The following is a 15857-nucleotide window of genomic DNA, read 5'->3' as shown; positions in this document are numbered from 1 at the left end:
TTTTTTTCCCATGTTACCTGCTTTTTCTAGAGTTCTAAATTCAGATTACTGAGCTTCAGCATGCATGGCATTTCAAGCAGCTATTATATTTTAGGCTCTATTTTTTTCCCTTGTTAGTGGTAGAAAAAGCCAGTCAGATGGGGAAAGGGTATTAAAACTATGTAGGAAAGTTGCAGGAGGAACACAGAAGACAAGCTTAGCTCTTCACATCACTCATTTTATTCACATATACAAATTGACACTACACTATTAAATATAGACAATACAGAAGCATTAAAAACAAATACTCTTTAGAAACTTTAAAAAACACATATTGCTTCAAGCTTAGATGGTATCTCCCTATTGTTTTTAAAGTGAATTCAGTGCTAACAATAGCTGAGGCTGCTTCCCATTCACTTGTGTCCTGAATTTGATATGGGCTACCATCAAGGTGTTAAGTCAGGCTCCACATATGGCTTTGCTTCTGAGTACACTAACTGGGCTGGAAAATAAACTGCAACATCCAAGTTGCCACACAAAAGGCCCTCGGATTGCTAGCTTTTGGTCCCTATCACAGTAAAAAAGTCAGAGAGGACTTCATAGTTCAGTGGCACTGCATTATACCATTTAAAAAAATGAGAACAGATATACTTCCCTATAGGTTAAAAATTTATTAAAATGTGCATTTGCTATGTGGATAAAATTCTTACCAAATATTCAGGTCTGTCCCTCAGTTTTGTTAAGTTTGGCTCTAAGTTTACCTATCACCTCAACTATCTCAGCTTCCAGTGAGAAAGTCTCTAATTCATAGTTGCAAAGCTGTGACAGCAGTGACTGAGCAGGCATGCTACTGTATATCACAGGGACATTCTTATTCAATTTTCATTGTAACATTGTACATTGTAAACACTAGTCTTCACAACACTATAGTTAAATTGCAGCATTACACATTGTAAAAGTCTTGTTTCACTTAGCTAAGTACGTTCAGAAACAAAAAGGAATAAACAGTTACTTTAATGAAGACTTTGGATAACTATTTGCTGTGTTCTTACAAAGTTTTACTTTAAAACAGGAGTGAAAAGTGTTCATAACTTGCCTGAATTCAAGAGTCCATGCAAGGCAACATTCAGAATTTCCTTAACTAATAGGGTGACATTCACTAGATTTCCATTTAGTGAGTCCAGTTTGTTGCAAACAGCCACCTCCTGTAAGATTAAAGCTTTTACACTTGAAAAGTTCTGTTTTCCAGATCAGTTTGCTTTTCATTTTTAGGTGTCAAAACACTAAAATAACATTTTTCCTGACTTCAGTGGGGCACATGCCAAATATTTGGCATATACAATTTGTAGTGATCCAAACTATACTAATTTACATAGTCCTGGCAAACCTACTATCTTCTTCTTAGTCAAATACTGCCCAAATGCAGAAAGGCTACCTAATTTGCAGAATAATTTACCACTCACTTCAGACATTTTATTACTGAAACCAAGGAGAGCACCCAGGATTATTTTTAGCCACAAAGCATTTGAAAAAGCATGACAGTGACTCACAAGACCTGATTCTTGTCACTACTGTCTTCTAGCAAATTGTTTCAGTGGGGAACAGCTCTTGGCCAGACAAGGATAAGAACTAGATAATCTCCTCAGTATGTGGCAGCCTTGAGGCTGTTGAAGACTCTCATGCTCTGTAAAACACCTCAAACAGGCTTGTTCAGGTGTTCTAAGTTCGGTATTCAGTACCCAAGGCACAAGACATTTAAGCCTTCTATAATTATTGGAAAGAGCAACATCTAATGAGACATCCATTTATCCAAAAAATGGGTAATTAAGGCAGGCACATAGTCATCTTGGCTCCTCCATTCCCTGTGGGAAGAGAGAACTGCAGAAGCTGTCTTTGAAAGCCTGGCAAGATGAGTCCTGCCCTACACAATCAAGGAAACTGTTTAATGTGACAAAATGCACTGAGGGCAGAGTCCATCTGCTATGGTTACATAAAGCCTACAAAGCCTGTGGCCAACAGGAACAAGCAGAGTTGCTATTGAATAAGGCTGTTAAACACTACTGAGTTAGTGCTTTGCATACTGTTGTTCAAAGCTATGGTGGATTTCTGCATTGAAACAGCATCAGAAGTAACTTAAGCATATTTACAGAAGCTATTTAAGAAGGAAAACTCAGCATAAAAGGAAATTAAAATAATTTCATATGGAATAAAGGCATCCTCTGGAATAGTTTGCCTCAGTTTTGGGCACTGTTCTGAAGTTTTAGGAAGTTCTAGCCTGTAGTCTACTTAAAAGTAGGAAAACAGTAATTTTGCTGTGTATAAAACATACTTGATCATACTTTGCATTCCCCAACTGAAAAGCTGCAAGATCTCTAGTAGGTAGCCTGAGCAAGTGTTGTCTGTATTTCTAGAGCTTTATACTTAAAAGGCAGCTAAAAGTCAGATTATAATTTCATGGATTCTAGGACATCTTAGTAAGATTACAACCAGAGTATTGAAACCCTTACTGGTGTAATGTAATTAACACTAGGAGGCAGCAGTGCTTGGTCCCTTTGCATGATTACTTTCAGTGGCACAATCAAACTTTCCACCAAGCATGTAACTCTGTTGCAGTAGTAGCTCTAGACCCCTGTTTACTCACTGAGACTGTGGAATGCAGCTAAGACTAGTGCAGGTTTCTGCTGCAGAAGTGCAAGTGTGCTTCTGTGAGAAGGTGTCCAGTCTGGAAAACACAAGCTTCAAAACAATTAAACTGAGATAACCCACATATGTAACTAACACAGAACACCATCTGAACAAAACTTTGAAGCTCACAACTATGGCAATAATCTGCCCAAAGCTTAGTTATCAAACTGAAAAAAAAAAAAACCACAGCAGCTTAAGGGAAAAAACACTGAGGATATCACACACAATGACTGTCTTATTATGTAGAAGTAGGACCTACAAAGCAAGAGTGCTCAAACTCCATTATATGTTCTTGTTTACCAAAGAGGACCCCTCTCCTCATTCCCCTGGCCTCATCCCCTCTCGTGAGGGGTTTGCACCGATTTTGAGAGGCAGAAAGCTGCTCAGAATTTCATCTACAGGTTTTATCAACATGATGTTCAAGTTTAGAACCTTTAACAGTATATTTGTGCAATACCACCAAACAGAATGCATATTGCACTCTGACTCCCACTGAGCATAACAGATATTCTTCAGTGTTAAAAGTAGACTTCATGAGACAGGAGCCAGCCCTCTCCTTCCATAAACACATTTACATGATTAAGCATAGAGCAAGTGTGACCACAATCTTAATACAGTGGTACAACGAGCAACTGCTTATTGAGCAGCAGCTATCAGGTAATGATTGTCTACATCAGTTATTTGGTACAACAGGCACAGCAACAGCAAAACAATCCTGTAGCTGTTTCTTGCCCTGAAGATTAGTAGTTTATTCTAATGACGCTAGAAACAGCAGTAAAAGTTATCATCAGCAGATTCACTAATCAAACAAGGTTTTCTGAAAATTTCTACATACAGACAATACTTGGTATTTGCCTGCCTAAAGTATCTACATTTATTAGTGCTGCTTACCAGACCCACTGGCTTTCCTGTTGCCTGTCTTAATGTACTTATTTTGGTAGAAGTATTACATCAAATACTATTATAAATGCAAAGGCACCTCCTTCACACCTTTAAAGTCTTCCCTAACACCACCTCCCCATGACTTGGACTTTCAAAATAAGGGACAACAGATTATTTGTACCCAATATCAAAAAAGTGTTGGCTTTGACTCCCTGGACGCTAAGGTTCCTGCTTCCCACCCCCAAAACATGTTAACTGAAGCATTAGAAAAACTCCCAAAAGGGAAATTGTTTATAAGTTTGGGTAGCTATATCTAAAAGCCTCTTCAAATGTTATGGCTCCAACAACACACCCCACTGTGAGGTAGGTAGCCAAGATAAAAATAGTGTAATAAATATTTTAACAGCTGGAAACTCCCTATAAAAACCTTGCATAAGTAGTTTGGTTCCTTGCACCAGTGTCCTGATATGCGTAACTTCCTTTGAAGGTGTGTAAGGGAATCCGAATTCACCGAGCTCTTGCTGAGTAGCATCTCATATACTCTGTCATCCAAGGGTTATCAGGTGGGGAGGGTTTTATTCGCCAAGATTTCTCTGCTTCTGCTGATTGTACTCGCCTCTGAGAGAGCTTCCGTTTCTCCACTTGTCTCCTGTTCTTTGCTCGTAAAGCAGATTCATGAATCTGGAAGACCAGAGTCAGTATTACAGCAGGAAAACAGTCTACAGGTAAGTTGAGGATAACTTTGTCCCAATCCCCATCCAGAAGAAACAGGGTTTGCTAGCAAGATTATATTTTCTTTTGTGATTTGTACCAATAACAAAAGACAAGCACAGATTTTTTTTTTATGAAAATGTCTCAAATTTTATTCTGCATTATCTTGCTCACTTCACACTATTAAATGATCCCGAAAGTCTTAAATGTTTCTCAATCTTACTATTCTAAAAACCTCAATTCTGCTATTTCTACCATGTTAAATTCTTAAACATTCCTCAATATACCTAAGTATCCCTTAAAACCTAAGCCACAGTAGTAAGACCAATCCCTAGAGATTCCTTACTAGAGACTGAAGAACTTAGTTTCGACAACATGCTGCTGGCACACCTACATACATGTTTATATTAATAAATTATCATGTTTTCCCCAAATTCGATCTTAAGGGCCAGTTTCTATGTTCGCTTGCTTCTATCTCCAGATTTAAAACTATTTTCCATCTCAGGGGAAAGTAACACCTTTCAAACATTCAAGAAAAGTGACCTAGCCAGGCAGCAACTAGTCAGTTCCCATTTAAAGAAACATGCTGAGTGACAAAGCACTATGTAACTGAAGTGTTTCAGAAGTGTCCTGCCCATTCACTCCAAACTCAAGAGCTGATCATAGGGGTTCTATAACTGTTTCTAGCATTAAAAAGTTAGAAATCTTAGCAAGTATAAATATCTCTGCTCAAGTCAGCCATCATCCTCTCTTAGGCTTCAACATAAAGCAACAGTCAGCTATTTCCACCACTGATGAAAGCTTATCAATCCAGAAATGGTGTCCATTTTCAGGAAGGGCAGCTTCTTTCAAGAGCTGCAAGGCCCAGGTTCCTCACTTCCATCAAAAGGTTGAGCTGTCCATGAAGACTGTGCTTCTAACACCTTCCAAAACAGCCCATCAGAAATCAGCTCTCTCTCATACATCAAGAGCGCCACCCACCTTAATCTTCAGATATCTTGGGTAATAGACTCTACATTAGTAGTAAGATAACATAGCCTTGCCAATATCTTGTCTTTAATATGTTTTACCAGCCTAGGAGAGCTATAGAGAAGAAATAAATGGATCTGTTGTAACACTCAAACCTTAGTGTTTCTTGTTAAGCCAGGAAACAGACCCCACTACAGCAGAATCCTGGTGCCATCCATGACCATATGAATTTTATTTGTGCTATCTTTCTAATATTTATATCAACTCTGCAATCCATCACCCATCCAACAGACCATTCTGCTGCCAGCAAAAAGTTCCCTGCCAGCAACCTGCTGAAACAGGCTGCTAGACAGACATTTTAGCAGCAATGCATTCATACTTTCTCAGGAAGGCTCCTGCTCCTGGGCAGCACCCCAGCAAAAGTCATTCTTTCACAGCACAAGCACTACCCCTGTGTTTATATACCTGCCTGCTGTGGGACACTTCGTGCTAACTGCCTGCTGCTTTTCTCTTGTTTTCATGAAGTTGAGAATGCAGAAATACATTTATAACTGCCAGTTTTTCTGGTAGCACTGTAACAGCCAGAAACAAGATTGCAAAGTTTTAATCAAAACTTACAAGTATTAGTCAAATGTGGAAGTTTCAAAACCAATTAACAGTTAAGAGCTATTTGATTTGGATGTGTCAAACCTCTTCAGGTTTATTGCTATAAAGTTTTGGTGTTTTCCACTTGTTTTTGTTTTGATTTGTTTTTTTTTTTTTCCCCAGAATTTTTTGCTAGAATCTCCAGGCATCCCTGAGTTTTACCCAGATATCAGACGTATCTCTTATATGGCACAAAGTAGTCACTGCCCTTCAATGAAACAGAAGCTTTTACTTACTTCATTTGCTGAAGCAGAAGCACAGACATTGTGAGTTTTCTGGCTTCCAGTATCTGTCTGTCTTTCTCCCCACCCATACAGAGCAAATGGATGTTTATTCTCCTTTGGTGCATCTGTCTTTTGAGGACTTTTGGCTGATCTTCGATCATTACAACTGGACAAGGCACTTCGACTCGGACGGCGTCCTGTACGGCTGGTTTTGTCTGCTTCCTTTACAGAAGTGTGTTCTACAGTTTTTTCTTGCTCTTCCTTCTGCTGCTTTTCTTGATCTTCTCTTTCCTTCTCTAAAGAAAAAAAATTAAGTTATGCTTTAAGCTCCCAATGACAACATATTAATGTCCAATTTGCACAGCCTCTCTTATTACATCATTAAAGCTGTGCTTTTTTTAGAAATGGAGGAAGTCATTACTTCCTCAGCAACAGATGTATACCTTGCTTTAATGCCTTCGTTCTTTCATTGGTGACTACAATATTTCTAAGCCTCCACCCCTCTGGACATCAGTTTTCATATACTTAAATGTGCCTTTCACTTGTGAGGCTATAGATAACCAATAGCTCCAGACAGTATTTTAAGGACTGTTTCCAGTGATCTTCTGTCTTCACTGTTTCATCCTTCCACCTTTCAGACAGCAAACAGATGGACTGCTGAATACCATGTAGATGCTGCCAGCCAGTCAGAGATGAAGTCTGATAAGAATATGTGCAATATGCAATCCCTCAGATTATAAACTCCCCTGAAAGAAGAGAGTGATTCATTTTCAAGCTCCCCAGTTACACATACTCTATTACAGAATATGAGGCAAAGCCTTACAAAGTGATGGACATCACCCTTTCTATATTTTCTGTGAAGTATGTTTTATGTTTAAAGTACCACTCTTTACAGGCAACACTCTCAGAGGCTCATTGCCCCCACACATGCTTTCTAAGCCTTGCATAACAAGGGTCCACCATTTGTCCTCCAGACATTGGCTATGTAGAGTAAGGTTTGTGAGGGAGAATTTAAAGTCTGTATCATTGTGAATTTGCAGATGTAGATCAACACTGAAAGCTGAATCAGCATTATATAAGACATTAAATAATAAAACCACAGGAAAACAATTGTTCCACAAGATCCAATCTTCTTGTATTACAGAGCTATGAAGGAACTAGTTTTCTTGTTTTCATGGTGCCTCATAGCTAGCAGTTCTTGATATTTCCTGCATAGTTCTTATATATCATACAAAAATTTGTGTCTTAGACTTCAGATGAAGAAGCCAATATCTGGTATAACACTGAAAGACTTCATAAATCTAAGAGAAGGGCTGGTAAGAAAGTCATGCCTTACAATAAGGTTATAAGTTGTTTTGAACAAGTCTCTTTTACATCATTAAATACAGCAAAGTAAATGCCCATGTTACTGACAGCAAAAGAACAGCCAAAGTTTTTTTTTTCCCACCTTTGTGATCTGCAAGGTATTACAAACTGGTGACAAGAGATCTCAAACTACTGTGTTAGACTAATCCAATGCCTTTATCAATGATCTGGACAAGAAGATCAAATGTACCCACAGTAAGTTTGCAGATGACACCAAGTTGCACAGGAGTGTTGATCTCCTGGAGGGTAGGAAGGCTTTACAGAGGGATCTGGACTGGCTGGATCAATGGGCTAAGGCCAATTGTATGAGGTTTAACAAAGCCAAGTGCCAGGTCCCACACTTGGGTCACAACACCACCAGCCAACACTACAGGCTCAGGGAAGAGTGGATGGAAAGCTGCCTGGCAGAGTGGGATCTGGGGGTGCTGATTGACAGCTGGCTGAACATGAGCCAGCAGTGTGCCCAGGTGGCCAAAAAGGCCAACAGCATCCTGACTTGTATCAGGAGTAGTGTGGCAAGCAGGACTGGGAAAGTGATCATCCCCCTGTACTTGGCACTGGTGATGCTGCACCTCAAATACCATGTTCAGTTTTGGGCCCCTCGCTACAAGAGAAACAATGATGTGCTGGAGCATATCCAAAGAAGAACAAAGCTGGTGAAGGGTCTGGAACACAAGTCTGATGAGGAGCAGCTGAGAGAACTGGGGCTGTTAAGCCTGGAGAAAAGAAGGCTGAGGGGAGACCTTATCACTGTCTACAACTACCTGAAAGGAGGTTGTAGCACAGAGGGTGTTGGTCTTTTCTCCCAAGTAGCAAGTGATGAGAGGAAATGGTCTCAAGTTACCCCAGGGGAGGTTTAAGTTTGATATTATGAAAAAATTCTTCACTGGAACAGTTGTCAGGCATTGGAACAGGCTTCCCAGGGAAGTGGTTAAATCACCATCCATGGAGGTGGTTAAAAATACATGCATGGTAGATGTGGTGCTTAAGGACATGGTTCAGTGATGAACTTGGCATGTTATGTTAACAGTTGAACTCAACCTTAAAGGTATTTGCCAACCTAAATGATTCTATAATTGTAATAAAATATACTGTTTACAGTATGTTAGTGAAATATGACTTTGGAAAAAAAGTAAATACACAGAAGCCTCTTTTAATTCTCCATCCTGCAAATCTTCAGCAGTAGTGTAGACAAATTAGAGGTATATGCTAGACATTGAACATGACCTCTCAACATTGTGGGCACAAGCAGACATTGTGATCTGAAGTCTCTGTGACTTTTAGGCAAATCATGCCTTTTATTTAAAGGGTAACTAAAGCCTTTTATTAACCTAACAGCATAGCAGTCCACTACTGACTTCCTTGAAGTATCCACCTTTGAGCACTAGATGCTGCCCTCTGCAAGACACACACAGCAATACATTCAAGCTGTGCTGACATAAACATGCTGAAATTGCATGTCTTCTGCCGCACCATCTATTTCTGGTTGTGATAGGGACAAGCTGCAAACTACCTCTTGTTCCAAGTCCCAGTGCTTTCAGCCACCACCAGCATACACTGCTACGTACAGAGGGAATTCCTCCACTGGTATAGTTGTTCATCTAGTTTAAGGCTGGCTTACACATTGAGAGGTTGACCACAAACAACTAGAATAAATTTTACCTAAGTGCCTTTATTAAAAGCAGAAGGGCTCGCCAATCTATGACAAAATAGCAATCATTCTTGCTAATTGCTATGATTCAGCTAGTCAAGCAAGTACATGCCCAATCCAACACTGCTTTAAATTTGCTCCTGCATCCATCCGGCTCTGATGAAATGGAAGTTACCTGCCTGGCACAGTGGTTTAGCATCCATTTCCTCTTGCACTCACTTTGTGCTTGTAGGGTGAAGAGATGAAGACTTGCCACTTGCCCTAGCATCCCCAGAAGGTAAGCCTCATGCTCTCTCTTGCCAGTCGTTAGTCTTGCAGCACATTTTCTAATTGCTGCCAGCCAGCACAGAAGCCCTGCTGCTGGGCCCTGTTCAGGCCAGCCTATACACACATCTTTTGAGCATTCAGCTACAGATGATACTGCAGTACAGCTGAGTATTTGATTAATAGTAGGCAGCAATGTTAAAGTATTTGAAGATATATTCATTAATAATTCAGTTGAGTGTCCACACAAAACAAACAGAAAGAGTAGTCAAGACAAAAGTAGTGACAGAATGAGAACAAAAAGTGGCCAGATGAATTTTACATTTCTAGATATTGGGCACACATAGTTTCAGCCACTATAGCCAAGGCTAGATAAAAAGCAGCGGTGACCTCAGTATGGTAAAAGACCTGCTTTCATAGTGTCCTGGACTCTGGGACACACAGCTTCACCTCTAACAAGGCAGCTCATTCATCACAGCTGCAACAAGCAGCACAGTACTATCCCCTTACAAAACATTATTCACTCCTAAGAAGGGACTGGCTAGGTACATTATCAGAAGAAAGCACTGTTTTGAGAAAATAAAACATTGCTGTCAATTCTGAAATGGGAGAGCTTTTATTTTGGGAAGCTATGCCATGTTCCTTTCAAGGGAAACTGCATATTCCTTCTCCACAAAGGAAAAAGGAGCAACACAGTTCATAAGCAGCAGAGATGGCACTTAGAGACTTAAAAATACAGGAAAGTAGGGACTCTGCAATTGCAGGTATACTCTAGCTTTAAGATACTACTTCAAGGCAACAGCCATGCCTGGGGATGCTGCACTAGGATATAGTTCCAGCTGGTGCAGAAATGATTGAGCCAGCTTGTCCCAAAATAGCAATAAAAACATATGGGTAAATGGCACACAGAGTCCTGTGCAAAGGCTTACAGTAAATGCTGTATGCCAGAGCTTATCAGCCTCTGCTATTAGAGCAGGTATTTCAGTAAATTCACTCCTACAAAACATTTATGCAGAGCTAAGTTGGTGAAGGCACAAGGCAGATATCTTTAACAGCTATTTATACCTTTTATTTAAAACTACAGTTTATATCCAAGCCATTTTGTTAGGCACCCCTTTTCACAGGAAGGTAGAAAAGTAGCAGTTTATAGCAGGGAAGGAGTCAGACCCAGCTGCTCAGGGAGCCCCGAACCACCAGCAACACCCACCCACCTCCTCCTTCCCATGCAGTGTGCCAGCTCCAGCAGACACAGGAAACTCAGAACTGACTGGCTGCAGCATTACAGGGATTAGACAGGAGAGGGGGGGAAAAGCAAGAACACTTAAAACTGCAGCATGGATGCTAAACAGAGCACACTGGACAGGAGGGGATTAAGTGCTTAGCAAGCAGAACAAGGCTGCCAGGCCCACCTATCATGGCTGTCAAAAGCTCCTACCCAGAAGAAGTCATTTAAACCCCGATACATTACCCAGCTTGTCAAACAGCAACCCTCTAGGGCTCAAGCAGAGCTTCTCTCTCTCCCACAGTACTGCATGCTCTACAGGGCAGACTGGACTCCCATTCTTACTATGATAGAAGTATCAACAATCTTCTGATTAGGCCCATAGGTCCTAGGGATCAACAGTATTATCTCTATACGGAGATGCTTGATCCTTACAGCACTACCTCAGGTTTAGAAGGAGCACTTTGTGCTTAAATTGCCATGGGCAGAACTCAGAGTTCACTGCTTTAGTAAAAAACCCAAACAGGGCAGGTCTCCAAGGCCTCTGGAAGGGGCATATACTCAGTTGTGGGTACAAACTAACTACAGCTGGGTAGAAAGCAGGTGCTACAGCTAAAACAGATTGCAACATCATTGCATCAGGACAGATCTCGTATGAGGCAGTATTGGAACTACCAGCAACGCAGCAGTCCAGAGTTTTAGATTCACACAAGCTTAATCTGCAGCAGGGTTCAGAAAGCAATATCTGGCTTGGCTTGATAGCAAAGCTTGTTTCCAACCCAAAAAATTGTAGCAACTTTGAATCACAGTACTATTAACCTCTAAACTGACACTGTTGCCTTCTTCCCCCACCACAAGCTACTTCTCCTGTTTTTGGGCCAGCAAATACACCTGCAACACCATGGCAGACAAGATTAGGGAATACCCTTGAAACTGGATCTTTTGCTGAGTTGCACTAATCCAGATCAGTCACTTTGCAACTACTGTGTGGCAACTGTTTTGATACCAGCTTGTCACTGCTGTCATTTAAAACCTCTGCACAAAAACGCTGAAGGCAAAATGGCAATAAGGATTGAAAGATGCCATCATCCTGCCCGTGTGTGTGTGCAGCAGCATTGTTTCACAAGCAACAGGTCTGACAGCAGCACTGCTGCCAAGAGCTCCTGTCTTTTACTTACCAGCCACCGGGTTCTGTTGACAGTTTTGAGGATGTGTCAACCAGACCAGTTGATTTAGGTCAAGATTTTGTTGGCTTATGTTTAAAGAACATCTGTGCCTGAGTACTTTCTACAGAACAGGCCTCAAATAGTTGCTGCAAGTGAAGAGCCAGAAGGAATTCACCCAAAGTTGCCACCAAGCATACCTTAGTATTTATTACTCAGCAATAGCTTAAATGTGAGATACAGTGACAAAACATTTGTCCTATGTGCTCCCTCATGTGTTCACATTGAAAGTACTTTAGACCAACATCACTAAACCTTAAAGTCAAGCTGCATACATCAGCTTACTCTACACACACCAGAAGCATTTACAAAACACATTGCAGGCACACACAGGCTTATATTAATGAGGTAAAGAAGCAACTGTGGCCACATACACCATTACCAATTTGCTTTACCTCAGATACTAAGCAACGCTAGTGCCAGACAAATGTATTTGGCCACATGTGTAGTAGACATCACTCAGCCAGAAATCAGGTTCCCCACAGAACAGAGGGAAGCAGCAGTAGCCAGGTAACAGCCAGGGTGCTGCAGCATGTGGGTGGATGTCAGATTCAGAAGACAAAGAGGTGTCATCAACGTGAACACACTCAGCTACTCCCACAGCACTTCAGTGTAATTAAGTTCTTCCAGAAGAAAAGCAGTTGAATAATGGAAGACTCACAGAGTGGTAGTTTCTATGTTATCTCCTCCACATATTTTAATTAGCCAGCTGCTAGGCAAAAGAAAATTACATCCTTATAATTGTCCAATACTGAATGAGTTGCTTGCTTACATGTTAGTGTACACATTAATATACAATAAATTTCCACTTAATCCAGCTGCCTAAACAGAGTTATTTTCAGTCTTTTTGCTAATGTCTTGCACAACTCTTGAATACTGGCAGAACTTAGAAAAACATTTATCCTAAGCTACCTGGCAAATAAATGCACGTCAGGTACATATTTTTCTCCCATTATAAGTGTAAAATAGCAAGAACCTAATAGAACATCAGGTATTCCCTTACAGCAGCCATGACAAACTCCATACATTGACAGGCCACTGTTGCTCTGCATTCCCTTCGCCACTGTGGTAAAGTGAAGACATCTCTGCATGCACTGTATAGTCACACATGCTGTCACTGACCACAGAAAGTGCCTGGATGAGCAGCACATCCACAGCTATCAAGCTTTTATCTACTGCCAAAACTGACCCAACTAGAATCAGGCTACCAAGTAACTCCAGCCAGATCTCTCAGAAAGGTGTCAGGAAGGGGAGCAGGCCGAGGACCGAGCAGAGTACCCTGGCCAGAAGCCTCTCACCTTGGCAACTGCCAGTCCCATCTATAATAGATTGTAACAAACTACCTGCTCCACCCCACTGGCTCAATGTGCAGACAAATGAAATGCTGGTCCCTACCACAACTGACCAAGATTGGCTTGTGTTCAGACTGCATCAGAAAAGGTGGAAGTGCCAAGTTACAAGCACTGCTTCAATAGTTTCCTCTCTCCTCTCACAAGAAGCCAGGCCTTTCAACTGCCCATCAGGACATACCACCTTTTCTCATGCAACCATTCCCTGCTCTTCTGCAGTTCCTTAGTGCTTTTTCCTCACTGAGATGCTATGTACGTACTTCTTTCACACACATTCCCTAGTCTAACTTCCTCCAGGCACTACAAAGCTCTCCGTGAGGAAAACAAGATTAGACCCACTAATACTTTTGTTACATGCTGGTTAAATGGGGTGCTTCCATCACTGCACAGCTTTGGGGAGCTGGAGTGCATTACGCTGGCAGCCAGCAGCTGCGTGCACTCCCACCTGGGGGCTGCGTACACAGGCCCATCCAACCACAAGGGCTGTAAAAGCCCCTGTCACTAGCATGCTCTTAAACACCAGACCTCTTGAACATATGACAGCATAGATGAAGCGTCGGGTATTCTTAAGGACAATGAATGCAGTTTAGCCTTGAATACCAGAATGCAGATCACTCTGGTATCAGAATACAGATCACTCTGGGAAGCTCAGGCCCCAAGGGACACTGAAACAGATTAGTCAGTCTCCTCACTCCAAACAAGCACATCTAACCCCAGAACAACCCCCAGGGAGCACAAAGCTTAACTTAAGAATTCTCAAGGTTTTTCACTGCTACTGTGTAACAGATACATCAGATGCATGCACAGACAATTCAAAATACACTGCAAAACACCCATCAATGGCTGCCAGATAAAGTTTCCTTTCATTATAGGTATGGGATTAAAAAAAAAAAAATAAACAAAACAAAACTTGAGGAGCTTGACAGTGTTGTTACCTGGCTACCCACTCTGTACAGTTAATTCTTGAGACATCGAAAGGCAAAATACTCTAGAAAAGAGCAAAACATCAGCAGCCCTGCACCTGCTTAGGCCTACAGAGTTGTCTGCACTCGGCAACAAACACAAGATCAAACCTGAGGTAGCACTAAGAACCAAGTGTTCTGCTGAGACAGATTACACATGCAGATGCGGGAAAGCAATCGTGTTAAGTGCCAGCCCTTGGGACACGGTCCAATTTGCCACCACCACTGCTGCTTTTGCCAGAGAACCAGCTTATATAAGGGCAGAGATGCTCGGCTCCCATGGCAACAGTTTACATAAGTGGCTGTGACTCAAGCTGAGAGTTGCTATCACTTGGCTCTTTAAAGAGACGCCTCTGATGCCATAGCTACAGCTTCTCCACAGGCCTAGCAAGGATCTGATTAAGGCACCGTATTGCGTTCTGTCAGGAAGAGCGAGCATCCCAGGAAGTCTGTGTCACCGGGGTCTCAGAGCCTCAGCTAACGGGGGGTTTCACCCCGAGCCCCTGGCTGCTCTGGCTTTCCCGCACCCCGCGTTCGGCGGGTACTCAGCGGGCAGCCCAGCACAGCTCTCCGTCCGCCTAGCGCGGCATCAGACGCGCACTTTGCTCAGCGCCGGCCCTGCAACACTCACCGTTGTCTCTCACGTATCGCCCGGCCGGGCCCCGCCGACAGCCCCGCGCCGAGGGTCGTTATAACGAGCTCAAGGGAGGCCGTGCGCCTCCCGCACGCAGCCAGAGGAGCGGGCAGCACGGCCCCGCCGGGGCTCGGACCGCAGCCCTGCATCGCACCCCCGAGCTCACCCGAGACACCCGCACCGCTGCCGCCATTACCCCCGCTCCCTACCGGGGCTCGCCCGTCCCGCTTCGCTCTGCTCTGGCGGCGCCGCCGCCTCCTCCTGCACCGCCGCAGGGCTGCCGGTGCCCGGCGGCGAGGGTGACCCGGCGGTGCTGCCGCCGCCGCTACCGCCGGCGCTGTCCTGCTCCCAGCCGTCCCACAGCCAGGGCCGGTGCGCCTGCTCCAGCAGGCGGCGGCTGAGGCGGTAGCGCAGCAGCTCCAGGTAGCAGGCGCCGCACGACTCCCACTGGGGCTCCTTGAAGCGCTTCATGTACTCCGTCTTCACGCGCCGCGCCGGCACCACCATGGCGGGGCCGCGAGCCGGGACCCGGCGCTAGGAGAGGGACCCGCCCCCTCCCGCTGCAACGTTTAAACACAAACAGCGGCGCCCGGCCCCGCCCCCGCCCTCCCCGCGCCAATCGCGGCGCAGCACCGCCCCCTCCCCAACCGCCGCCGCCTCGCGGGCCTCACGGCGCGTGCAGCCCCGTCACGCGGGGATACCGGGGCGGGGGAGGGGAGGAGAGAGGGGCAACGGCCGCCCCGAGCAGCCACAGCGCCACCCAGCGGCCGGTGACGTGACCTGAATGAAATTGAAGTGAGATAAAATGGAATTAAGTTAAACCAAAACGAAGCAGAACAGAAAAATATAAGACAAAATATATATATTTTTAAAATAAAAATTAAAAAATAAAATAAAATACGGGAGCACTGCAGCACACACCCACCCATGTTGCGGTTGAGACGGACAAACGACGTAGACCCAGTTCTTCAGTACAAACAGCGGTCTCCATTTATTGCCACAAACACTTTTTTATATAGTCTTCGCCAGTTCAGGTGTCTTTTTGCTATTGGTTACAGGCTGCAATAGTAACATCTGATTGGCTAATTTTGC

At 43.3% G+C, this 15857-nt stretch overlaps 1 protein-coding gene across 1 annotated transcript; it reads right to left on the bottom strand.

The window, feature by feature from the left end:
* Positions 1-196: 196 nt before the first annotated feature.
* Positions 197-15331, bottom strand: CCSAP (centriole, cilia and spindle associated protein). The gene is made up of 3 exons (XM_065057749.1): positions 14975-15331; positions 6108-6391; positions 197-4227 (listed from the first exon to the last, which is right to left on the bottom strand). The coding sequence occupies exons 1-3, from the start codon at positions 15270-15272 to the stop codon at positions 4054-4056; spliced, it is 756 nt and encodes a 251-aa protein (XP_064913821.1). The 5' UTR covers positions 15273-15331; the 3' UTR covers positions 197-4053.
* Positions 15332-15857: the final 526 nt, after the last annotated feature.

The sequence above is a fragment of the Columba livia genome, chromosome 3 (assembly GCF_036013475.1).
Source record: "Columba livia isolate bColLiv1 breed racing homer chromosome 3, bColLiv1.pat.W.v2, whole genome shotgun sequence".
NCBI lineage: Eukaryota > Metazoa > Chordata > Aves > Columbiformes > Columbidae > Columba > Columba livia.
This window is presented reverse-complemented; position numbering and strand designations above follow the sequence as displayed.